Source organism: Equus quagga, chromosome 17 (assembly GCF_021613505.1).
Source record: "Equus quagga isolate Etosha38 chromosome 17, UCLA_HA_Equagga_1.0, whole genome shotgun sequence".
NCBI lineage: Eukaryota > Metazoa > Chordata > Mammalia > Perissodactyla > Equidae > Equus > Equus quagga.
In genome coordinates this window covers 18,428,136-18,455,744 of record NC_060283.1, presented here as the reverse complement: position 1 = coordinate 18,455,744, position 27,609 = coordinate 18,428,136, and the positions used below count along the sequence as shown (strand labels likewise).

The window sequence follows — 27,609 nt, the reverse complement described above, 5'->3', positions numbered from 1 at the left end:
ATCATGTTCTCCGAGGTCTCCTAACCACAGGCTGTGATTATATTGTGGCCAAGGCGTGGATCTGAGAATGGAACAGAGGGCTTTGAACTGGAGTCTGATACCAATGATTCAACAAAAGTGGTATGGAAATATGTCAGCTTTGCTATTGATTAGGTGGTATTTGCTCAAGATTGTCAGACATAGTTATAAAATTACTTGTAATTGCAACCTAGCATCCTGTCCAATTTGACTCACATTGAGAAGAAATTCAATACTATAAAAAAAATATTACGTGTATATGTGACTCTGTGTGTGTAAATATATATATAATATATACCAATATTCATATGTTGAAATCCTAACCCCTGTACTTCAAAATGTGACTGTATTTGGAGATAAGCTCTTTGTGAAGGTAATTAAGTTAAAATGAGGTCTTTAGGGTGGGCCCTAATCCAGTATCATTGATATCTTTATAAGAAGAAGATATTAAGACATAGACAGACAAGGAGAAAAGAATGCATGAAGACCCAGGGAGAAGACTGCCATCCACAAGCCGAGGAGAAGGCGTCAGAAGAAATGAACCCTGCCTTCACCTTGACGTCAGACTTCTAGATTCAAGAACAGTGAGAAATAGATTTCTGTTGTTTAAGCCACTAATGTGTGACACTTTCTTACAGCAGCTGACATAATAACACAACACAATAACACACAACTACAGAATAACAAAATCTGTATCAGCATATATGTACGTATGTGTGTATTTGCATGTGTGTGTATATCTGAGAATGAATTAAGTAGGAAGCAAATAGATGACACAGTTTTTCTGCACATGTGGAAACTGCATAGGTGGAGGTATGACTCTGGTCTTCACCTAAAAATGTCTAAGAAGAATAGAAAGAAAGAAAACTAAAATAAAACATTTATATCATAACTTCTTGACATGGAGACAATGAACATCATTCTAAATTTATTTTAATTTAATGGTTAGTGTGTAAAATACATTTTATTGATACACCTAGTTTTACCAAACGCTCTTTTCATTGCCTCTTTTACATCTTTATTCCTTAAAGTGTAGATGATGGGATTCAGCATGGGAATCACAATGGTGTAAAATATTGACACTATCATGTCATGGTCCAAAGAGTAGCTCGAATTGGATCTCACATACATGAAGATGATTGTTCCATGATAAAGTGACACTCCGGTAAGATGAGAACTACATGTGGAAAAAACTTTTTCCTCCCCCTTTGGCAGATTGCATTCTTAAAACGGCCAATAGAATGAAAACATAGGAGATCAGGACAATTGGGATAGTGATTATCTCAATAACACCCGTAAAGTAGGAGACTAGAAGCTGGTTTGTGTGCATGTCAGAACAAGAAATGGCGAGGACAGGAGGGATGTCACAAAGAAAATGTCTAATTTCATTAGATGCATAGAAGCTTAGGCTAAATGCAGCGCCTGTGTGCACTGAAGCATTCAAAATGCCACAAAGATAGGAAGCAATGATGAGTGGCACATAGACCCTGGGTGACATGTTAACTGAATACAGCAGAGTGTTGTAGATTGCTACATAGCGATCATATGCCATTGCAACCAAGAGAAAGCATTCTGTGGTCCCAAAAGTAACAAAGAAAAACATCTGTGCTGCACATCCAAGAAATGAAATGGTTTTATGTTCCAACAGGAAATTGACCAACATTTTGGGGGCCACAACTGAGGAATAGCAGGCATCCAAAAATGATAACACACTCAGAAAGTAGTACATAGGATTGTGGAGTTGGGAATCCCCAATGACCAACAGAACCAGTCCCAAATTTCTCATCAGAGTAAACAGGTAAATTGCCAGAAACAGGGAGAACAAGATAATTTGCAGTTCAAGCTTGTCTGTGGAGCCTTTCAGTACAAATATTCAGTACAAACTTCAGTGACATTCTTCATGTTGACACCTCATGGAACAAACATGAAGATATTTGTAAAATTATAATTTATATTGCTATGACAAAAATTAGCAATATTGTGACTCAGGGAAAGTGAATTATGTCATCATATTTATTACTTGGCAATGCATAATTCCCCAGCAGCATTTCAGGGCACAGTAACAAGATGATGAGTCAAAAGTTGATGGCACTCACTGCAGAATCAAATGTAAGATCTGCGTTTTACTCACTGGCTCAACTCAGGTCATTTCTAAAACCATCAAGCCAAATGACTAATTTAACAATGAATTTTATTAGCTATTTTCTTATTAAATGACATTAAAACACAAAGTGAAGAGCAAAAAAAATTCCTTCTATAATTATGAACGTAGTGTTTATCTAAAAACAATATAATAAATATTGAAGGGCAAATTATATTAATAAAATTAATTTTAAAAATAATTACATATAGAATATGTTGCATTACATTTGTTTGGCAGACTAACAGCCTACTGAATTATATTATTTTATGAGTTAATTTCTCTAAACATTTTCTAACTCCACTAGGTTATTCTGAAAACTAATTAAGATCTTTTCTAAGAAGATGGACCATGACTGAATATAAAATTATCTGATAATGTGTTTCATTTAATTTGTTTTTCAAATACGTATTATTATGTTGTCCTCTGGGGTAAGTATTTAGTCATTTGTATGGTTTTTGGAAATCTGAATTCTTGATAATCTATATTTTTCTACTTTCTCAAAATTCTGTGGTAAAAATGAAAGAATTATTGGAAAAAATAGAAAAATATGATTTTTATTTCAGAGTATTACATTTGATTATATATTCTTGATTTGGATTCAGTGAAACAACAACTAGGTAACTATTACCTAAACACAACAAGTTCATAAAGATCAGCAATTAAAAATATGACAACAAAAAACAATCTTTGCAACCAAACATAAAACTTAGCATTTAAGATTTTAAAAAGTAGTGAAAAATTAAAGTTAGAAGGTATAGAAAAAATCAATCCTGGGCATTGTCCCATTGTTAATCAAATTAGGAGTCAAAGTGTTACCTGAACCTGAATTCAAAGTTTCATTATTAGCACAGAATATAACACTAGCTGGAGGATAGATTTTATTCAAGTTATTTACTACAATTATTTTATTTTTTAAATATCTACCCATAGAAAATTTGAGTAAGTCTTGAGGGATCATAATCTACTGCAAATAATATTCTGTACATTATTTAAATTCATAACACCAGTCAATCTCCAGCTTCAATAGATTGACGTGGAACCCATCAGTAAGAGAGTCATTTGGATTAGAAATAGTGATGGAAGGAGAAGAAAGCACAGACCAACAAACTTCTGGGAAAGACAAAGTCAGGATTCTAGAAGAACTGTCAAGATCAGGAGAAAATATTTTAATACAATTATTGGAAAGTTTAAAGATAGAAAACAAGAAATATTCATATGAGACATCTGAGAAAGCAGAATGTAGGTTGAGTCATATGAAATGGAAAAAAGAATTTACAACAAAACAAATTAGGGTACTCAAACCACTTACTCTAACTAAATATTTTTGTGTGGCTCTAATACTACAAAGTCATTTCAAAGATATCATTTCATTAGAAAAATTCTTAATGAATTGATTGGGAAACCCCCAGTACATCTTGCTTATTTTTAAAACGTCACAGAGAGGGATGACATGAATATTATCCAACTGGAGGTTCAGACAAGGATTTATGTAGATATGATAAAAAAAGAGAAATAAAAGAAATAAAAAGACAAACTATGATAAATATAGTGAAATCAATCTCTGTTTTAATGCAATTAAGAGTCACAATAAAAAATTCAACTCAAATACAATTCTTGCCATCAGTTCAATGAAAACCTGGTTCAAGGAAAATCACATAGGATTCAGAATCTAAAAGTTTGTGCTCCCCACTTAGCTCCATAATTAAAAGCCTCATTTGAGATTAGACTTTCCTTCCAAAGTTTGCTCCTCTTTCAAATAGAAATAAATTTAAATGACAAAGCAGAAACATTAAGGCACAGCCAGGCAAATTAATCAATTATGTGAAACAATGAATATTTAAAACAATTTCGTTTAAATATGTCAATATTTTGTATAAATTTAGGATGCCCATATAATTGAACTTTTGTCATCGCATGTACTTATTTTTTAAAATTAGCAAATATTGAGCCACAACACTAATGTTGGAACTAAATCATTGAAAAACATAGTTGACCAGAGCCTTGAACTAGATATTCATTCTTTAGCTACATGTAATAAACATAAGAATTATTATTTTTCTCATTATATCAAAATATAAGCCCCCAGATAGTTGAATTGGTCAAATGTTTTCTTGCCCTCTATTGATAAATATCCTGATTGTTTTATTTTGAACTGGTCTGTTTCTTCTATCAGGAAAGTGAGAACATACACTCTTTGGTGCATTCTCATTAGTTCCACAAACATAAAGTCGATATTTTCTGTTTTCTTTGTTTTAGTCCAGGAAATACAGTTTTCCAGTTCTTAGACTCTGCATAAATCAGATTATGATGAATAAATTCTATTTACCTATGCAATAGGCAACAACTAAAGGGGTTAGTACTGAGGCTTTCATAACACATTTGATCTTGATATTTAGGTCCGACCTCCTAAAATATTCTGCAAATGATCTGACATTTTCTCTTACCTGTGAAACAGCAAAGGCAGGTTTAGATACACTATGAATATGGTTAATTCAAATTGTTTATATCCACTTACTCAAGTGTTGATAAAACCCAAATGAGATGCCCCAATGGGAATATGCCCCAATTAACTTCTGGTTCAAGATATCAACATGATGATTTACTCAATGATAAAAAAGTAAATGGTTCTGGAATTCTGCACCACATGTTGATATTTATAAAATTATTTGATCTCCGGCTTAAAATGATGCTTTAAGAAAAAAATACACGTTTTGACACTAGATAAGAAATCTTAAAATACGTTTACATCATAACTCTGACACTGGGTGAGCACTAACTTCTCTGAGAATCGATGTCCTCATCCGGGCAATGTAAGCCATTTTATATTGCAACAAGTCAGTAAATATGGCAAACTATAGTAATGTTAAATCATAATATATCTCTTGCAGAATCCAGCAGAATGGATTTATAGTCAATTTAATTCAATACACTTTTACTCTGTTCAAATTATAAAGTGTGTGGTTTAAATCAACATATATGTTTGAGTTTATTGGAAGATTATTATTCAAGATAATCAGAAAAGTTCAAAAAATGTCACAGAAATGTGGAGGAGACATCAAAAGTTTAAACCTCTGTGGGACTTTATAATCTTGTAGTTTTGTAAATCCTGAAGACTTGAGGTTAAATAAAAAATATCAATCAATCAATTATCAATAGATAGATGATGTCAGTCATCTCTCAATAGGTAGAAGTACACACACAATAAACACACACACACACACACACACACACGCCTAGGACCAAAATAGAGAAATTTATCATTCATAGAAAAGAGAGGCCCAAAAGAATTTTAACTTTTCTTCAATTTTCCAGATGTTCCATATGCCAGACTCAATCAGACTGTCACAAGGGACTGTCAGAGACTGAAATGGTGCTCTGGATCTTTGAGAATCTCAGAAATAAGCAGCATGTAGTGCCTTTGAAAAACAAGGCTTCATATAGAGGAACAAAATCCTTAGAGAAACGTCAAATGAGTGGGGCAGAGAGACTAGGAAGGAAAGTTTCAACCGGGGAGGGCTTCTGGAAGATGTAGGACTACGAAAGTACTGTCAAAGGAACATATAATGTCTAAAGTACACAATACTCCTTTGGAAAGGAAGATCTGTTCAGACACAAGAGATAGAAAGTACTCTTGAATCAAGTCTAGCTCTGAGAGTTAACGTAGCTGTCCAATCATATGTTCAGGACATCTGAAAAACATGAGAGTGATTTTTTGAGCGTAAAACTGGAAAAGCGACCTTGATATATGTACAACTTCATATGTTCTTCCTTCTGATAGTCATATTACCCATCATATTTACTCACTGAAGGAACAAAATGATTACTATTGAAGTCCATATGATGATATTTAAATTGCAAAGGGATAAAAATAACAAAATAGTCTTCCAATTATTACTAAAATCAGAGCATAAAATCAGACCATAAAGCAATCAAATGCATACTGTATTAAATATATCTTAAAATAATATAAACAAAAAAATCCCCTCTTACCACTTTGTAGTCATTTACCCTCAGTTCTGGCAACAATAGATGTGTCAGATGTGTTCACCATTGTCACAATTTTTCCTCATCCACAATATGCTACGGGTGGAAAGACATTGCAGGTGAGCTTCTCAGTTTGCCTTCTTCCACTTAACAAGCTGTCTTTAAGATCCATCTTTTTACTTTAAAATATCAGCTTTTGTTCCTATTAATTGCTGAATAGTATTGCATCATAGAGATGTACTGCATTGTAGCTACTCAGAGGTCGAAAGACATTCGGGTTATTTTTAGTTTTAGAATATAGTGAGTAAATTGTAATAAATATCGGCATAGAGGTCTTTGTGTAGATACATGCTTTCTTTTATCTGGGTCAATAACGCAGAGCGAGATTCCTGGGTCAGCTGCAACATTTTACAATCCTACCAGCAATGGATGAGAGCTCCAGTTCTGCATCATTGTGAGCACTTTTAATTGTCATTTATTATTATACTTGTAAAATTCTAGTCGTTCTGAGAGGTGTACGGGATCACATTGTGGTTTTAAGTTGTATTTCCTTAGTTGTAAATGATGTTGAACATTTTTTTGTATGTGCTTAGTTGCGATCTGTGTATCTTCTCCATTGAAGTGTTTGTTCGTTTCCATTTTTCATTATCTTCCCTTTTGTTTCATATTGTTGCGTTTTGGAGTTCTTTATATATTCTGGATTCATGTTCTTTATTGAATAGCTGTTAAGCAAATATTTTGTACAAGTCTGTGTATTTTGTTCATTCCCTCAACAGTGTTTTTCACAAAGGAGATTTTAAATTTGATGAAAAAATTTATTACTTTTTCCTCCAAAGGTTCATGCATTTTGTGTTTTGTACAAAAATGAGTGACTAACCCATGGTGACGTAAGTCCTATTTTTTCTCTAGAAATGGCAGGATCTTAGGTTTTATATTAAAGTCTAAGATTCATTTTGAGACAACATTTTATATGATGCAAAGGATTGGTCAATGCCTCTTTTTTGTGGCCTGAGGCTACGTGACATATTAAGCATATTACAAAAAAAGACAGCCCTTCCTTCACAGCTTTTCCTTGCAACTTTCTCAAAAATCAATTGACTTTAATGCGTGAATCTTTTGCTGAAGACTCTATTCTGTTTCTTTGATTTAGATGTCTATCTTTTCACCAGTGCCACCCTCTCTTGATTATTTTAGCTTTATGTTAAATCTGGCAACCAGATTATTTGAATGCTACTTTATTCTTTTTCAAAATTGCTTTAACTGTCTTAGTTCCCCTGTCTTTTTTGTAAATTGTAGAATTACCTTGTCTATTTCTACAAAAAAAGTTTGTTTAAATTTTAATTAGGGTTGCATTAAATATGTAGATAATTTAAGATTGCATTTAATTAATGGATCCTTTGTTCACAATTGTGCTATCAGTATCATCTTCTTTCTTTTAAAATTCAGATTCCATAGCCAAAATTCCCTCTCTACTAAGGGAGAATCTCTGGGTGTAGCATTTAAGAATCTATGTATTTTTCACAATATTTTGCACAATTTTTTAAGTGCATAGTGTAGTACTAGTCTATAGTTTAGTTATAGGGTCCCCAAGACAGGACAAGACCCTGTACAACTTGAATTTTGACCTTTATCTCTACTAGATCTCTAATATTATAATGTTTCATTAATCAGAATGTTGAGTTATCTGTATATTGTCCCGTCTCTCCTATCACTGCTTCCTATCCACGTATTTTATTGTATCTCCTCTATTAAATACTCAATGAACTTAAATGTGTCTCTCATACCACTTAGAAGTGTGGAACATTAAAAGTTAAATCATTATAGTAATCTTTATTAAATGATTGTGAATTCTGTCATAGTTTATGCTTTCATGTTATTTCATTATGTACCAGTTTACAGGATTTTGAGAAAAATAAACAGATTATATTCCCAGAAGGAGGAAGATAGATTTCAAAGAATTTAAGTCATCAACCCAATGGCACATAGCTATTTAGTATCACAGCTAGGTCTATGTCATGTATCATTAGATCGTGTTTCCAGTCTGCTGCATATTCTTTTTCCACTGAAGAATAATTTTATACAAGAGGCCAAAGATCATTCATATAATCAGTTTTATCATTCAGTTCATTGCTCCAGAACTATTCTCTTGTTTACCTCAGAAAAAAAACGAAATCTTCTTGTTATTTTTCCATCCCAGAGGAGAAATACTATTTTTTCTCCCTGGAGCGTCCCTGGGGACTCCAAGAAGAGCTTGAGAACCTGGTATGAGTCTAAAGGTTTAGTATCCACAGCTCAACTTAATAGAGTGAGCAGTTCCTTTACACAGGTAAGAGGAAAGGTTTTTTCATTACTTACAAAATATTTCAGAAGTCATAATCTTGAATCTCAAACTAGAATATATGTTTTGATATTTAAATCTAAGACAGAAATTTCTAGTTAACTTAGAGTTCAATTAAAAATTGAATGAGAGAGTTTCAGGTAACATAGCAAGGATAATAGGAAAAGCTCTTTACAGATTTAGGTCAAAATAGTCCTATGTGAAAAATCTGATTTAATGTCTTTAATACAAGATAACAGTCAGAATAAAGATAGCAGAAATATTCCAAATATTCCATATTTTGGGAAATTTTTAAATGGAGAGAAAATTAACTATCAACCAACCATTGAGTACATGCCATTTTGAGATCATAATTTTATCTTTTCCTTGGGGTGATATAAATGAATCTTTTTTTTTTTTGTAGTTGAGTAGTATTGCATTGTGTATATATACTACATCTTCTTTATCGATTCTTCCCTTCATGGGCACTTAGGTTGTTTCCAAGTCTTGGCTATTGTGAATAATGCTACAATAAAAATAGGGGTGCATATATATTTACACTTTCATGTTTTCATGTTCTTTGGATAAATACCCAGCAGTGGAATAGCTGGATCATATGGTAGTCCTACTCTTAATGTTTTGAGGAAACTTCATACTCTTTTCCCTAGTGGTTGCACCCTTTGTATTCCCATCAGCAGTGTATGAGGATTCCCTTTTCTCCACATCCTATCCAACACTTGTTATTTCTTATCTTGTTAATTATAGCCATTCTGAGGGGCATGAGGTGATATCTCATTGGTTTTGATTTGCATTTCCCTAATAATTAGTGATGTTGAACATCTTTTCATGTGCCTATTGGTCATCTGTATAACTTCTTTGGAAAAAAAGTCTCTTTAGATCTTTTGCCCAACTGTTAATTGGGATTTTTGTTGTTGTTGTTGAGATGAGTGAATTCTTTATACATTTTGGATATTACCCCCTTATCAGTTATATAATTTAAAAATATCTTCTCCCAATTGTTAGGTTGCCTTTTCATGTTGTTGATGGTTTCTTTGCTGTGCATAAGCTTTTTAGTTTGATGTAGTCCCATTTGTTTATTTTGTTTGTTTGTTTTCTTTTCCTGGTCAGACAAAGAATCCTAAAATTTACATGGAGCAATGAATAGCAAAAGCAATCCTGAGAAAAAAGAACAAAGCTCAAGTGTCACAATCTCTGACTTCAAAATATACTACAAAGCTATAGTAATCAAAATAGCATGCAACTGGCAGAAAAACAGACACACAGATCAATGGAACAGATTTGGAAGCCCAGAAATAAAATCACACATCTATGGACCACTTATCTTTGACAAAGGAGCCAAGAACATACCATGGAGAAAAGAAACTCTCTTCAATAAATGGTGTTGTGAAAACTGGACAGCCACATACAAAAAATAAAAGTAGACCGTTATCTTACACCATACACAAAAATTAACTCAAAATGGATTAAAGTGTTGAATGTAAGACCTAAAACCATAATACTCTTAGAGGAAAATATAGGCGGTATGGTCCTCAACATCAGTCTTAGCAGTATTTTTTTTTAATACTGTATCATCTCATCAGGCAAGGGAAACAAAAGAAAAAACAAACAAGTGGAACTAGATCCAACTAAAAATATTCTGCACAGGAAAGGAAACCATCAGCAAAATGGAAACAAAACCTAACGATTGAGAGAATATATTTGCAAATCTTGTATCTTTTAAGGGATTAATATGTAAAATATATAAAGTACTCATACAACTCAATTGCAAAAAAACCTACAATTAAAAAATGGGTAGAGGATCTGAACAGATGTTTTTCCAAAGAAGATAAATTAATGATCAACAGGCACATGAAAAGATGTTCAACATCACTAATTTTTAGGGAAATGCAAATCAAAACATCTATGAATATCACCTTACACCCATTGAAATGGTTATACTTAACAATAAAATAAATAATAAGTTTTGGAAAACATGTGGAGAAAAGGGAACCCTCATACATTGCTGGTGGGAATGTAAACTGGTGCAGGCACTGAAGAAAACAATATAGAGATTTCTCAAAAAATTAAGAATAGAATTAGTATGCTGTTCAGCTATTCCACTTCTGAGTATTTATCCAAGGTACCACAAAAACATGGATGTAAAAATATATCTGTGCCCCTATCTTCATTGCAGCATTATTGACAATAGTCAAGACTTGGAACCAACCTAAGTCTCCATCAGTGGATGAATGGACAAAGAAAATGTGGTATATATACACACTGGAATACTACTCAGTCATAAAAAGATGAAATCTCCCATTTGGAACAGCACACGTGAAACTTAAGGGTATTATGCTAAGCGAAACAAGGCAGTTGGAGAAAGTCAAATACCATGTGATTTCACTCACAACTGGAAGATAAAACAACAGTAATAAGTAAATGAATAGATACAGAGATTAGATTGCTGGTTACCAGAGGGGAAGGTGGAAGGGAGGAGGGCAAAAGGGTTGTTAGGTCACATGTGTACAATGACAGATGGCAATTTAAAAAATGTCTTTCTATCTTGTGTTAAAACATATACATATAAATATATAAAACCACTTTATTGAGATATAATTTACATGTAAGATAGATACTTTATATAAGTGGATTGCTAAAGTATTTATCCTTCTGTGATGGGCGTATTTCATTTAGTATAATGTTCTACAGGTTTATACATGTTGCAGCATATGGTAAGGTTTTCTTCTTTCTTAAGACAGAATAATATTGTTATGTATATATATATAATATATATTTTATATATATGACATTTTTATTATCTATTCATCTTTCAATGGACATTTAAGTTTCCACATCTTGATTATTGTGAATAATGCCACAGTAATCAGGGGAGTATGTATATCTCCTTGAGATCCAGTTTTTAGTTCTTTTCAAAATATACCCATATGTGGGATTGCTGGATTATATGGTAACTAAATTTTAAATTTTGAAGAGTTTCCATACTATTTTCAATAATTAATGCAACATTTTGCATTCCCATCAACAGTGCACAAAAGTTCCCATTCTTTCATATACTCGCCAATACTTCTTATCTTATGTTTTAAATAATAGCCCTCCCAACAGGTATGAGATGATATCCAGTTCTGGTTTTAATTGGCATCTGTTAATATTGCAAATACTACACAAAGTGATCTAAAGCTTCAGTGCATTCCTTATCAAGAGGTCAATAGTTCTTTTTTTTTTTTACAGAAATAGAAAGTTCATATGATACCACAAAAGACCTCAAATTTCCAAGGAAATCTTGAGCAAGAAGAACAAAACTGGAGTCATCATACTTCCTGATTTCAAAGTATGTTACAAAGCGATAGTAATTGAACAGCACGGCATTGAAATAAAAACAGACATACAGCCCAATGAAACAAAGCATAAAGGACAGAAATAAGCCCCCCACATATATGGTCAATTACTCTTCAAGAAGCGTATCAATAATACACAATGGGGAGGGGAAAGGCACTTCAACAAATTGTGTTTGGAAAACTGGATATTCACATACAAAACAATGAAAGTCGATCTTTATGTTACATCACGCACAAAAGTCAACTTCAAGACTTAAACATAATACCTAAAACTATAAAACTCCTGGAAGAAAATATAAGCAAAAAGCTTTATGACATTGGTCTTGGCAATGATTATGAATGTGACACCATAAGCACGGGCAACAAAAGCAAAATTAGAGAAGTGGAAGCACATCAAACCAAATCTTTACAGCAAAAGAAACAGTAAACCAAGTAAAAATGCAAGCTATGGAATGGAAGAAAATCCAAACCACTTAGATAGATACTTCTCCAAAGACTTACAAATGACAAGCAGGCCAATATGAAAAAAAACTTTACATCATGAATCATTAGGAAAATGCAAATCTAAAACATCATTACAAATCAGAGTCCAAAAGACTCTGTTCAATAAATATCAACAGGTAGTGAATTATTCCAGAAGTATTGTCTTTTTTATTATTGAATAAATTATCATGTTGTTATTTTGAACCGGAAGATAATTGGGGTATATTCCTCTTGGGGCATCTCCTGTGGGTTTCATCAACACTTGAGTAAGTAGATATAAACTGTTTAAATTAATCATATTCACAGTGAATCTAAATCTGCTTTTGCTGTTTTACAGGTAAGAGAAATTTCAGCTCATTTACTGAATATTTAGGAGATAGAACCTAAAATTTCAAGGTCAAATATGTTATGTAATCCCCAGTACTAAACTTGTAGTTGATGCTTATTGTCTGGTGAATAAATACAACAAAGACAATAGAAACTAGTGAATTTATGTTTGTAGAGTTAAGTGAGAGTGCTCCAAATTGATCGTATGCTTTCCTTTTCCTCTTGGAATAAGACAGACCAGGTTAAAGCAAGAACAATAAGAAAAAATATATCAATGAGGGGAAAGAAAGCATTTGACTCTTCAACTAGCGGGGGACTTACGTTTTGCTATAATGATAATGACTTCAATTATCCTTTTATTTTGCTCATTTGTTGATGCAGAATCCATTTCAGATGACTATTTCATAATGTTCCTCTAATCTCAATGTTTAAAAAATATCTAAATATATATACGAAGAATTATATTTTATTTTACTGAGGATGACAGGTTGGGAAGTCAGTTATAGAAGGAAGTCATGGTATCATAGGAAGCAGTGTGAAATGATGAACGTGCATGCCCTATGAGGACGACCTGGCATTGAACTTGGCTCGGGTATGTACTAGCTGTAAGAGCTGCTCTAATGGTGAAATAAAGTAATGTTCATAAAAGTCTAGTCCTGCTGCATGTGCTCAATTCGTGGTTGTTATTATTTTCCATCTCCTTTGCAAACAGCATTTCAATGTTAAGCCAAAGAGATTTGGGATTTTCTGCCTTCTATTAAAATTGTATTTTTAGAAGTGGCTTTACATTACTTTAACAACTTGATGTTATATTATTAAATTCTTCAAGAATCATAGTCATTTACTTTTTATAACTCTGAATCCTTTCAATATATTCTAATATTGATGTAGTTATACCAGCATAAGTTTCATTTTGGCATCATGTAGTAATGCTTGTTTCAAGAGAAATTTAGGATAAGTAGTTAAAATTGCAATCTTTCTCTATCACATTTACCCAGGTAAACTTAAGCTCACTGTAATGTACCAAATGAAATTGTGGTGATCTGTGAGTAATTTTATCAACAGACCACACAATTCACAACACTTCTTTGTTCTCTAAAGAATAGTCCAGAGACACAAAGAGAAAAGGAAAAGAACTTCGTAATTAAAATATGATTCATTGGATTTAATCCTTATTTAACTTATTGGTTTTGGTGTCTTAATAATCACAAAACAAATATAGTATATGTAGCTAAAGAATTAAATATCTGGCTAAGGCTTTGGTCACATATTTTTCAATGATTAGTTACAATATTAACTTTGTGACCCAATATTTGTTAATGTTTTAAAAATAAGTATATCTGATGACAAAAGTTCAATTATATGGTCATCTTAAATTTTTAACTCAAAATGGACATATTCAAAGGAAATTGCTTTATATATTTATCGCTTTAGGCATTTAATTAGTCTACCTGGCTGTACATTATGTGTTCCATTTGGTCATTTAAATATACTACTATTTAAAGAGGAGTAAACTTTGCAGAAAAAGTCTAACATCACACATGGATTTTAATCGTGAACTTGTCCAATGAACAGATACTTTCAGATTCTAAATCCTATGTTATTTGCCTTGAAAAAGGCGTATCATTGAACTGAGTTCAAGAAATATATTGGAGCTGATCTTTTCCTTGTGACTCTTGATCGTATTTTAAAAAGATAGATTTCATCATATCCATCAAAGTTTGTACTTTATTTATTTTGACTTGCCTTTCACCTCACGTCTGTAAACTCTTTTACCCCTGTATAAACATTTGTTTCAACCTTTGTTCAGTTAATATTCATGTCACCCTTCCTGTGGCTCTTTAAGATAAGAAAAAAAATACATAATTGGAGGTTTTCAAATCAAATTATTAACACATTTTTAATTAAATCATATATTTAAGAGCATCTTATAGTGTTAAAGCCACCCAAAAATATTCAGTTAACTAAAATAAGTGATTTGAGTGCCCTAATTTGTTTTGTTGTAAATTTATTTCCAACACATAGGATTCAACCTAAATTCTGCATTCTCAGATGTCTCATATGAGAATTTTCCTTTTATCTGCCTTTAATCTTTTCAATAATTCTATGAAAATATTTTCTCCTGATCTTGATAATTCTTCTAAGGAATCCTGACTTTGTCTTTCCCAGAAGATTGTTGATATGTGCTTTCTTCTCCTTCCATCACTATTTCTAATCCAAATGGTTTATTCTCTCACTGATGGCATCCATGCCAAAGTATTGAAGCTGCAGATTGACTTGCATTATGAATTTAAAGAACGTAAAGAATATTATTTGCAGCAGATTATGTGCCCTAAAGACTGACTCAAATTTCCTATGGGTGGTTATATGAAAAACCAAAATAATAATAACGAAAAAAATCTATCCTTCACCTTGTGCTGTATTATGGGTTAATAATTCAAAATTTGGATTCGAGTAGAAGTTTGACTCCTAACTTGTTTAAAAATGGGATTATCCAAGAAAGATTTCTGGTTTTCTTCATTCATTTCTTTCTACTTTTCTGCTCTTAAATTTTATGTCTTAGTGTAAGCATTGTTTACTTTTGTTGTTGTAGTTTACTGTTTTTTTATGAATGACTTCAATTGTGACTCAAATAACAGCAATCTAGTTATAATTTCACTGAATCTACAATAAACAATACCTAAACAGTATAATACCTTGAAAAAATCATATATTTTTTCAGAATAATTCTTCTCTTTTTCACCAGAGTTTTTGACGGAGTTGAAAAGCATATGGAATTTAAATATCCAAAAGTAATAAATATGATACATTACTCAGCCAAAAATGATAATGTAATTCTCAGTATTTGAGAAATAAATTTGAACAAAATATAAGTTGTCATACAATGGCTTAATTCAATCATGGCCTATCATCCTGGAAAACTCTTGATTAATTCTTTCAGATACACCCAAGAAGATCTAGTAGAATTAGAAAATGTTTGGAGATTAGTTTATAAAATGTTACAATCCAGGAGGCTGCTACTCTGGAGAACCAACTTAATTCAGAACATTTTATATTTAACATAATTGTAAAGGTTCATTTTCATTAGCATATGTTATCTTTTACTATTTTCTCCTATATTGTAATGTAATTGTTAATGCTCTCATTCTACAGGTGAGTAGATTATAGAAAATCATTTTGCACAATTACTGAAAGGTGTAGAATGCTGATATCCTGTTTGAATGCTCTATACACTGATATGCTTTCTTACGTGTTTGGATGTCAGAAGGAAATTATTTTTTAGTCAATCACTTGGTGTTTTAATGTGATTTAATATGAAAACAGCTAATAGAGTGGTAAATTAACCAGTTTACCTGGTGGTTTTACAAATTACATTAATTCAGCCAGTGAGTCAACACCCATATTTTCCATTTCATTCTGCAGTGAGTGGCATGAACACTTTACGCACCATCTTGTCACTGTTTCCTGATCCACAACTGGGAAATTATGCAGGCCAGCAATAAATATTTGGACACAGCTCCCCATCCCTCAAATCACAATATTGAGTCACAATATTATTTATTCTTTTTGTAGTAAACAAGTTATAATTTTGTGAATATTTTCAAGTTTGTTCCATGAGGTGTCAACATGAAGAATGTCACTGAAGTTACTATGTTTGTACTGAAGGGCTTTACAGTGAATTTTGAACTACAAATCATCTTATTCTTCCTTTTTCTAGCAATATATCTGCTTACTCTGATAGGAAATTTGGGACTGATTGTGTTGGTTATTGGGGATTCCCGGCTACACAACCCCATGTACTATTTTCTGAGTGTGTTATCATCTGTGGATGCCTGCTATTCCTCAGTAATTACTCCAAATATGTTAGTAGATTTTATGTCAAACAATAAAGTCATTTCATTCGTTGGATGTGCAACACAGATGTTTCTCGCTATTACTTTTGGGACCACAGAATGCTTTCTCTTGGCTGCAATGGCATATGATCGCTATGTAGCAATCTACAACCCTCTCCTGTATTTACTTAGGATGTCACCAAGAGTCTATGTTCCACTCATCATTGCTTCCTATGTCGGTGGCATCTTGCATGCTACTTTACACACGGTGGCTACTTTTAGTCTATCCTTCTGTGGAACCAATGAAATTAGACATATCTTTTGTGACAGTGCTCCTCTCTTAGCTATTTCTTGTTCTGACACTCACACAAATCATCTTCTAATCTTTTACTTTGTGGGCTTTATTGAGATAGTTACTATCCTGATCGTCCTCATTTCCTATGGTTTCATTTTCTTGGTGATTCTGAGGATGCATTCTGCTGAAGGGAGAAAAAAAGTCTTTTCTACATGTGGTTCTCATCTAACTGGAGTGTCAGTTTTTCATGGTACAGTTCTCTTCATGTACGTGAGACCAAGTTCCAGCTATGCTTTGGATCATGACATGATAGTGTCAATATTTTACACTATTGTGATTCCCATGCTGAATCCCATCATCTATAGTTTGAGGAACAGAGATGTAAAAGAAGCAATACAAAAAATGTTTAAAAAAATGGTTTATAAATAAAGTAAATGTTCACAGTACAAATTGAATTTAAAAATTTAGAGTGATACTCTATGTCTCAATATCAAGAAGATATGATGAAAATGCTTTGTTTTAGTTTATTACTGTATTACTGTTTTCCTGGATATTTTAAAATAAAGATCATAGTTAACCCTCTACCTCTGCTGTTTTTATAAGCAGAAAAAAACTGTATCATCCATTTGCTTATTTAATATGTTTCTACTGATATATGTATATTCACACACACACATATATACACATATATCTATATAGAAGCTATACTGATTTAGATAACACAAATGCACACACACAGGCATATATGTATATATTCTTTACTTACTTTAGAATGTTGTGTATTGTTTTCTTTCATCTCTATGTAATTCAAATGTATATATTCCCATTGTTGCAATTATAAATAGCATTGTATTACATCTGACTAGCTTGGTCAAATATCACCTAATCAATAGCCAAACCACAGCTCACATAATCTCAGATCACTTCCCTTGGAGTCATTGCTATCTGATTCCTGTAGAAAGCACTCTGCCTCCTTTCTTAGATTTACACTTTGGCACAAATCTAACTACAAATGGTGGTTCACAGAACACAGAGAATGTGTTCAAATTCCTGGCATCATTTTCATGCTGGTTTATGAAGGTGCATTTCTCCTCATTTTACTTCATCCAGAACATGGACATTAAGCCCATCTTTAATTTCTCATAGAAAACAAACTCTAGGCATTGACATTTATGAATATTATACTTAAACTCAAGAATAACAAAAGAAAAACACAATTCAGAGAGTAAAGTATAACTGGCAGGCTAGTTGGCTCTTCCCAAAACTAAGCCATGGTCCATCTTTATGGGGTTCCTTACAGACCTGGCCCCAATTCACCTTTTAGCTTTATTTTCCTTTGACCCCCCCCCCACCCCTCTGTGATGCTGTTGCAGATCCCACCACTTTTCAATGCTGCAGCCCAAGAACCAAGTGCATCTCCTATGCACTTTTTAGACCTGCTTCCAACAGACATGCTTTTCCTTGCAAAAATATGTCTCCCTCAAAGATAATTTTAAATTGTAGTGTTCACCCTTCCTTCTTTCATTTTTATTTATTAATTTCTCATTATTGTTTTGTGAAAAATCATTCTCTTCCCCAAGGGGTATCATTGTTCAATTTGAATGAGAGAATCTCCTTAGAATTAGAGTTCAGCCTAAGGATGTTCCCCTAATTTGGGATTATTGAATATAAATAACTACTCGAATTTTCCAATGAAGTATATGTCTTACTATCAAATATTCCTACCACAATTTCTCTGCCTATATTTTCTCCAGTTTGAAAGGTTCTCCCCACCATTATTCAAATAATTCCTTCCTTAAAATCTCAAAATTAAATCATGGTTATAGGTTCATTATCCCTGCATATCCTAACCATGAAAATGAGGACTGAACCTCATGACTCTGTGTGTGTGTGTGCATGTGTGTGTGTGTATGCTTCAGCACTGAAGAGATCCTTAAATACAACTTAAAATCACAAGAGGTAAATAAATTTTATGCTTTAAAATTTTAAAGGTCAGAATTAAAAAATAATCACAAATGTAGTAGAAGAAATTGCCATAAACTCAAGAAGATAGTTATAATGTACATGTGTTTAATTCATAAATAATACACAAAAATTCCATAGAACTATAGACCAAGAATATACACAGACAATTCACAAAAGAATAATTAATTGTCTTTGTTATGAAGTCATAACAATAAACATCACTGCTTTCAGCATTTTTACCCACTGTTTTTTTGGAGTGAAAACTTATTAGACAAAAAAAGTCATTGTCTTCAAAGTGACAACCATTCTCAAGGGCAATCATGGCTAAAAAAAACAGTTAACAGTCACTGTATATCATATCTCTGACTGTACATGTAAAACATTACTAACACAATGGCGTGAGGGAGAGTGGGCATAACATGCAAAGTAAAGACAACAGAAATTAGGATGATTTCACAATTTTTTAATTCAAAAGTAAAATTAAGAAAATTTAAGGCTTCCACTGGAGATTTCCTTGTCCCTTAATGTCTAGATAAGTTTGTTTTGAGCAAATAATGCCCTTTCCCTGGAAGTCTACAGCTCTTTGCTCCAGTTGTGTACATTGGCATGGGTCGCATCTGTCAGCTTTGCTTTCTGAAGGACTATTTCCACAAGACACTCCATGGAAATAAAAATGTTCTATCAAATAAACCATTCAAGAATGAAGTAAACTTTACTGCAAGTTTGAGTGGAAGGAAGCAAAATAGAGGTTTACACTATAGCATCAGGCCTCCTTATGCTTAGAGTAATTTAACTTCACACCACAAAAGAATTTCCCACTTGCCCTTCTTATATATTCCCCTAGCCTTAAACTATTATATCAGGAAAAGGTTATAAAATTCTTTCTTTTTATTAAACAGAGTTATTACTATGTGAAGCTTGTGATCCTGTTGTAAATTATGCTCCCAGTTGTCACCTTCTATTCCAATCTTCTGTCCAGGATCAGTTTTGACTCTTTCAATATTTATGTAGGCATATTTATAAACAACCACCATTACGTGGGTTGGAGCAATTTTGTTGACAAAGACAGCTGAGATAACCCTATATATCATCTCACAAGATGTACATGAATTTGGGTTAAATACAATATCAAACTAAATATTAACATATATAACATAGTATATAATGATATATAAATATCAAAATGTCTAGTTCTTAAAAAAGCAATTTTAAGTACAAAAGCCTCTTGAGCTACAATGGTCAGAAGAGGTTACCACTGATTAAAAAAATAAAAAAACTTCATAAAATGCATATTTCAAAGATCTAAAAGAATATATTACTGAATATTGAAGGCTACTAATGTTTACACAATCATAAAAAGTGATTGATTTAAGACATAGATTTACAAAATTATATTAATTTAAAGTCATTTATGAAGTATCTGTTAGAAACTTTCCTATTAAGATATGGAGGCTTAAAATATTGCTTTTTGATAACTGAATAATCAATATGGCTACCAAAAAAGAGCTGCTTAATTGTGGTGATATCTTCACTTTTGTTGTAATCACTTTTCTCATTATTTGCTTTCTCTCTCACAATTTTTCAATGTTTTGTCAATATTTTATGGTTCAACAACAGGAAACTACAAGCTCTAAAACAGAAAGGCCCTGTGGAAAGCCTTTCAGGACAAGCTCACAGCAGTGAGAGAATGTCTTACAGAAAGAGGCTGTGATAACACACCTACTGCAAGGAGAGTGAGAAATACTCTCTCCATGTGTGTGTCAGTCCACCTCTGCTGCAGGGCCGGTGTCAGTTGTTTGTGTCACTTCGGTAACTACTCCATCAGCATTATTCTTAACTGCCAATCCTATGACTATTATAGACATTCAAATATTAAAACTAAATTAAAATCATGTGTTTATCAGTCTGTTATAATCTCTGAACTTCTCCGTTGACATGGATTGTGCTCAGTCAGTTCATCTTTCTTTTTCAAATCCAAACCAATGTTTGAGTTATTTTAAAAAATAATGTCTTAAGACAAACAAAACAATTTTAGGTCTATAAAGTTAAATCTGATTTAATTATTTATTATAATCCCTTACTATATGTATAAGCAGTACATATTCAGAAGTTGGGTTCCAGAGTATGAAATTCTTGTGTTCTGATGGTGGAGTGTATATAGATAAAATAAATCTAGGTCCATATTTATTTAAATAAATGAAATGTGCTTATTTTTCCATATCAGGGACACATTCCAGCAGATATTTCACAGACAGTTTCATTCATGGATCAGTAGGGACCAAGAGTTGGTAACTAACTAAATGCCTATCCCTATAGGAACAGACATATATTAAATTAAAGTAAACCCAGGTTATAAGAACAAAAGCCCTCCAAATATTGGTGTATATGTAGTAAAATGAATATACTTCAGAAACATATAGTTGAGTGTGAAACTTTAGGTATCAAAATGAGTTATATAATAACATAAGGGTACACACTGAGGCATACATGATATTTACTTTGTAAGGCTGCATTCCTTTTTAAGGACATATATCAACTTTGTAGAGGAGGTACTCATGTGTAGAAGCAAAATTGAGGTGGGGTTGGGGAATGAGGACTGATGATGACTATGGGATATTGAATTAGGGTGTTATATACTCAGTTTAGCCCCTTAAGTCACAAAAACAATTAAAATTGGAGTTACACGAGTATTCATAATTTTTATTCCTTCTGAATCTTTAAAAACACTATAGAACATGTTTAAAGAGTTTTGTCTTCATCTTCGGGCATAAAACTTGGGAAGAAGCCATTGTGCAAAATGGTGAATGTTGAAGTAATTTGTGGGGGTGATTACAGTGTGTATCCCACAAATAATACACTTACATGCAGATATTAGAGTGGATGCAGTAAAAATAGTATCAAAAGAAAGCAGGTGAATTGTATGTAAAAGGACATTTCCTCAATACGAAATTCAAAGGTATAACAGATAATTAACAAAGATCAGTGGCATCATCTCCTGTTCTCACACGTTTTGGGAATAACCAAGAAATTGCATTCAAGCTCCCAGGGAAAGTCAAGCCCCCAAAGGAGTGTCTCAAAGGGAGGAAACACTCATAAATTCTTCTGATTGAAGTTCGATTGTTAATCACTTGAGGGAACCAAGCTTATCCTCATTTTAGGTGAGTAGATGGCACTGATTATCATGATTACCAGATGACTAGTTTTAAGACCTGTCTTCAATTTAAATTGTAGTTATAAGGATAATTACCAATGCCAGACTCAATACATTATACAATGCATATTAATAATCTCTTTTCATAACTATCTTTTCTGGAGTAATGATATGTCTTTACCACTATTATTATGTTCTTTGAGGGTAGTAAGGGGCCCTGTTTCTATTCAATATGATTTCTATACTTATACTAGGATTCTAGACGATAAAATTTCTAAAGGAGAAGTAAGTATTTTTGCAAAGCTCCACCAAAAATGTTGTATAAGCAAAGATACTGTTCATCAGGTCAGAGTTATTGATGCCCAGCCAGTGTCTATGCCTCAGACAGTAATAGTTTCTGATTGGGTTTCCAGCTATGCAGTAATATGATATTATCATTATCTCTTATTATCATGCATCCATAGAGTGTCATTTGCACTATAGATATGTGTGACCTCATTCTATAAATACCATACAGAGACTGGGATTGTTAGAGTGTAAATTTCTCCAAGAGTAGATCTTGAGGCAAGGACTTCATGTTTATTTAGTAGATGTTTAGTTGGCATATGAGGTATATTTGGTAGATGATTTCAGGAAGCAAAAATGAGGGAAGAGGGAATATGAGACTGAGAAGCGAGAAAGTTGATAAAGTGTGCGATAAGGTATAGATGACTGCTGTAAGCAGCTAATTTTCCATCACTCAGGTGCTTTGAACTAGCCATCAGAACTCTTCTAGGAATTGTCCAAAAGAAGGCTAGGGAAACCTTGGCGTTTATCCATTGATTCCTGTCCTTTAGCAGCAGAGTACTGGTCCTTGACACATTAAGTCTCAACCACTTCCAAACTACATTGTATATGGTCTGAGCAAGCTCTCAAGACAGTTTGCTCTCAGGAAAAGAAGTAAAACACTTGAGATGGGAAGCTGCCAGCATTTCAGGAAAAGTCTACCATGGCTGTAGACCAAGTCGTGGTAGTCCAAAATGACAAGGGAGGGAGACGGATGTGTCTGATACAGTGATATTTGCAATAGGAAGATGATGGCAAAGAGAAAATAATACAAAATAGACTTTTTGACTTAGGCACATATGTCCATGATGTCACAATATTAAGATGGTTTTGTCCCTAGTATCTTTGTGTTAAATTTGTTTTCATTTGGTTGATGAGGCTAAAAGCTTTGAAGTATTACCTAACATATTTATAGTGGAGACAAAACCCAGCTTAAAATCAGTGCAAGTAAAGAGTGAAGGAAGATCAATCTTTGAAAGAATTGCTAATTGGCTAGATATGTTCTGCTGTCAATATTGGTGAACTTGCCATACGTTAAACACGTCATCATTCAGGGCTTGCATATTCCCTTTCCTCTCTCATAGTGCACCTAAATGTATTAAGGGAATTTTCTTCTTGTCCTGTTGCCTTTCATGTTAAAAATTGCACATTCCACAAGTGAATAACAAAAAATATTTTTGAAAGATGGGAAGAGGAGTGTAGGAGACCTTCCCATACCTCTGCACAAGTCCCAGTTATATGACACAGGCATACCACAAACCATGTTATTCTGCACATAGAATTTTTCCCACGTCTTTGAGAGTCTAGCATAACAAGATGTGATTATAATGAAGTACAATTTTAAACATTTTTCAATGATCATGACAAGCCACAAAATAATGGTTTGAGGGTTGGCATTGAATCCCACAGCTTCCATCAGATAAAAGGTTTGTTGTTCAGTTTCCCTGTTTCTTTCCAGTTAGTGCTTGGGTAGAGGTAGTGGGGGGAGTAGCATATAAATTATCAACTTAGTTGTGTTTCAGAAGAACTCAAGGGATTTTTAAAATACCCACAGCTAGTGAGTATAATACTTTACATCTTAAGTTATAAAATATTGGTATTCACTTAGTAGGATTGACCAAGCAACACATTTTGTCAGATGCCAAAGCTGGAATTAGAAAAGTTTTATGTTAATTTTATATCCTTCTCTAATGCCACTTTATTGCAGTTAGAGATCTTTTATGGAGATAATGCAGTGTGTTTTACACAATAAGGACTGGAAACATATATAAGCACTCATGGCCTTATTAGCTGTGTTGGATGTTTGTCTCTTTTTTTGTAATTTTAAAATAGTATGTGTACATATTTCTGCTGGTGTTAGCTCACCCAAAGACTAATGAGCCTGACATATTTCTAGAGCCATTAAAGGTTCTTCCTTCTTTTGTCCTCCCTCTTTCTTTCTATCCCTCATTTGAATGGGAAGACGATGTTCTAACTGTGACCAACCCATTTATCTCAGTTGAAGCTATTTCCCAAATCTTATGGAACACTTAGTGGAGACGGGGTGTTTGACTTTGCCTAGGAGGACATCCTTAGGCTTCAGATCCATTCCCCAAGTCCTAGTGCATCTCTGGAGATTTTGCTTCCATCAGATAAAAGATGTGCTGCTCAGATTCCCTGTTTTCTTTCCAGTCAGTGCTTGGCTGGGGATTGTGGTGGGAGGAGCACATAAATTATCAACTCAGTTGTGTTTCAGAAGAACTCCAGGGATTTGTAAAATTACAACACTTCGATGTTGGGATGAAGAGGTTGGACAACTGTACAAACTACTGTGGAATTTTGTGTATTAACTTTAGGTAGCTTAAAGCATTACACTTTGTCATTTTCTCTTTTTGGTTGCTACTAATGAACATTTATTTTTATTTTTAAAAAATATTATGTTAACATTGTGAACAGATTTTTGGATAGAGTAATTTTGTGAGGTAGATTTAATCTACCAAATTTGTCTTGAATTTCTCTTCTGATTTTCTTGAAATTCCGCTTTTTTAGAGACATCAAGAGGTTTTAGTTTTTAAGGCTATGAGACTTTAAACATTTTCTTATAGCATTAATTTCTTGACCAGTCTAGGATTGATTTCCTATATGGATGAACTAAACATCTAATTTCATCATCTTCTATAGGGATAATCATTTTCTCCAGCTACAATTATTGATTAGACCATTTTTGCCTCACTGCCCTAAGACGCCACCTCTGTCATACACTACAGTTATGTACAATCATGGGTCTTTTTCTGAGTGCTCCATTCTGTCCCACTGATGTATTTCCTATCCTTGTGCCAATGTCATATTGTCTCCATAACTCTGGCTTTATAAGTTTTAATACCTGGTACCGCAGGTCTTTTCAAAGGTTTCTTGCTTGTTCTTTATGATTTGCATTTTCTAAATACATTTTAAATTAGTAATTCTACAATTCTACAGAAAGTCCTAGTGAGATTTTGATTGGAAAGGAATTGAGTAAATAGATTAATTTGAGAAGAATTGACATTTTTATAACACCAAGTTACGTAATCCAGGAACATAGTGTTTCTATCAATTTATTTAGAACTTCTATAATGTTTCTCAATAATTTTTTTAAAAAAAAATCAGAATTCTCACTCTAGGCCAAACTTTTTTAATTATATATTGCTGACATAACCATAAAGATACTGTATATACCTTGTAATGATAAGAAGTATGTGACACAAAAAAATGAAATGTTTGCTCTCATTATATCTTAGGCTGTAATTGTTTCTAAATTTGGTTCTAGGTTTAATGATGGGGTGGGTCTTGTTTTAAATCACTACACACACAAAAAAATGGATTCATCTTACACATAATGGCTTTGTGTACTAAAAATTTAAATGATGGTGAAATCCAATGACTCTTCTGATGTTTCTTCCCACAGTACTTTTCCATATTGGCTTGGATGGACAAACAAAATCAAACAGTGCTAAAAGAATTTATTCTAATGGGAATCACAGACTTGCCTGAGCTGCAGGCTCCATTATTTGGGCTCTTCCTCACCATCTATGTGATCTCAGTGGTGGGCAACTTGGGCATGGTCATCCTCACCAAGATGGACTCCAGGCTACAAACACCCATGTACTTTTTTCTCAGACACCTGGCTTTCATTCATCTTGGTTATTCAACAGCTGTGGGCCCCAAAATGTTGGCAAGTTTTGTAGTTACTCAAACTACAATCCCCTATAATTGGTGTGCTACACAGTTATCTTTATTCATCTTGTTCACCATTAGTGAACTTTTTATTCTGTCAGCAATGGCCTATGACCACTATGTGGCCATCTGTAACCCCCTTCTCTACACAGTCATCATGTCACAAACGGTATGTTGGGTTCTGGTAGCAGTCCCATATGTCTACAGTGCCTTTATCTCTATGATGACCACCATAAAGATTTTTATTTCATCCTTCTGTGGCTTTAACGTTATCAGTTATTTCGCTGTGAATTCGCTGTGTTCAAGCACACACGAAATTGAGTTGATAATACTGATCTTTTCAGTGTTTAATTTGGTTTCATCTCTTCTGATAGTCCTTGTGTCCTATATGCTAATCCTTAAGGCCATCCTCAGGATGAACTCTGCAGAGGGCAGGCGCAAGGCCTTCTCCACCTGTGGATCTCACCTGACAGTGGTAGTTGTGTTATACGTGACTCTATCCTTTATGTACATGCAGCCCAAGTCCAGTCATTCTTTTGATACTGATAAAATGGCCTCTGTATTTTACACTGTGGTAATACCCATGCTGAATCCCATGATCTACAGCTTGAGGAACAAAGAGGTAAAAGGAGCCCTTCAGAGGCTTTGGAAAAATATGTGCAAACTCCCTATATAAATTTCAGTATAGAACACATATACAATAAATTAGGTTCTAGGCAACTGTTTATTATGTATAATAAAGCTTTATAAAACAGTAATGTGGAAAACACAAGGGAAACTACAAATGTTTTCCTTATTTTCAACTTATAAATGTTCAAGCAGTGATCATCCTTCTGTTATTAACTTTGATTTTGTCCTCAAGTCTCAGTGCAAGAGACCGAAATCTGGGTCACTGTTCTTGCATTGCCAAGTGATTATGTTATAATTGAAGGGAAGTCTTTGTTAACGTATCTCCCATTAGATAATCTTTTTTAAAGGCATTCTTGTGTCCTTTAATAAAATATTTTATTTGCATCTTACACACCATTTAAATACCAGTATCCATCATACTGGGATATTGACGTATAGAAGGTAGTAGGTACTGTTTTATGTGCTGGGCACATGTACAGCAATGAAGAATACATCAAAATGTCTGCCTTAACGATACTTTGACTATATTTCCCTTGTGGTGGGTGGCATCTGAGATTTCTGTTAAATTATCATGTGTGAGCATGTAAATGCTTAAGAAAGTAGCAATAAAAGCGTAATTATTTTCGAGAGGCATAATCGTGTGCTTTAAACATCCAAAAGGATCTTCAAGTTAAAACACTACAAATAATAAGTGAATTTTTCAAGGTTGGTGGCTATATGGTCAACATATAAAAGAGGAATCATTTTGTTATATACTAACAAAAAACAGGTAAAAATGAAATTTTAAACTATCAATTATATAGAAAAAATCTGTAAAATACTTGGGAAAAACCTAGTGAACAATTTGCATGACTTACTTGCTAGAAACTACAAAAATATCACTGAGTTATTAAAGAGGACATAAATGTAGCAACATATCATGTCCATTGTTTGGAAAAAAATAAATCTTGTGATGAGGTCAGCTCTTTCTAAATTTGGCTATAGATTTAATGCAGTCACAATGAAAATTCCAATAGCATTTTTTAATACTCAAGCTGGCATCAAAATTTATGTGAAAATACAAAAGATCAAGAATAACCAGGGCAATATC

General features: G+C 33.3%; 2 protein-coding genes and 1 pseudogene across 2 annotated transcripts; 2 read left to right on the top strand and 1 right to left on the bottom strand.

Moving 5' to 3' along the window:
• Window positions 1–963: 963 nt before the first annotated feature.
• LOC124229176 (olfactory receptor 5T2-like) lies at window positions 964–1,920 on the bottom strand (annotated as a pseudogene).
• Window positions 1,921–16,219: 14,299 nt separating this feature from the next.
• Window positions 16,220–17,185, top strand: LOC124229558 (olfactory receptor 1086-like). The gene has a single exon (XM_046644827.1). The coding sequence runs from the start codon at window positions 16,256–16,258 to the stop codon at window positions 17,183–17,185; it is 930 nt and encodes a 309-aa protein (XP_046500783.1). The 5' UTR covers window positions 16,220–16,255.
• An 8,453-nt stretch (window positions 17,186–25,638) lies between these two features.
• Window positions 25,639–26,565, top strand: LOC124229399 (olfactory receptor 8K3-like). Its single transcript, XM_046644597.1, has one exon. The coding sequence runs from the start codon at window positions 25,642–25,644 to the stop codon at window positions 26,563–26,565; it is 924 nt and encodes a 307-aa protein (XP_046500553.1). The 5' UTR covers window positions 25,639–25,641.
• Window positions 26,566–27,609: the final 1,044 nt, after the last annotated feature.

Excerpts from the sequence above, each read along its gene's own strand:
- LOC124229399 (XM_046644597.1), top strand. The coding sequence starts at position 25,642 with ATGGACAAACAAAATCAAACAGTGCTAAAAGAATTTATTCTAATGGGA.
- LOC124229558 (XM_046644827.1), top strand. The coding sequence starts at position 16,256 with ATGAAGAATGTCACTGAAGTTACTATGTTTGTACTGAAGGGCTTTACA.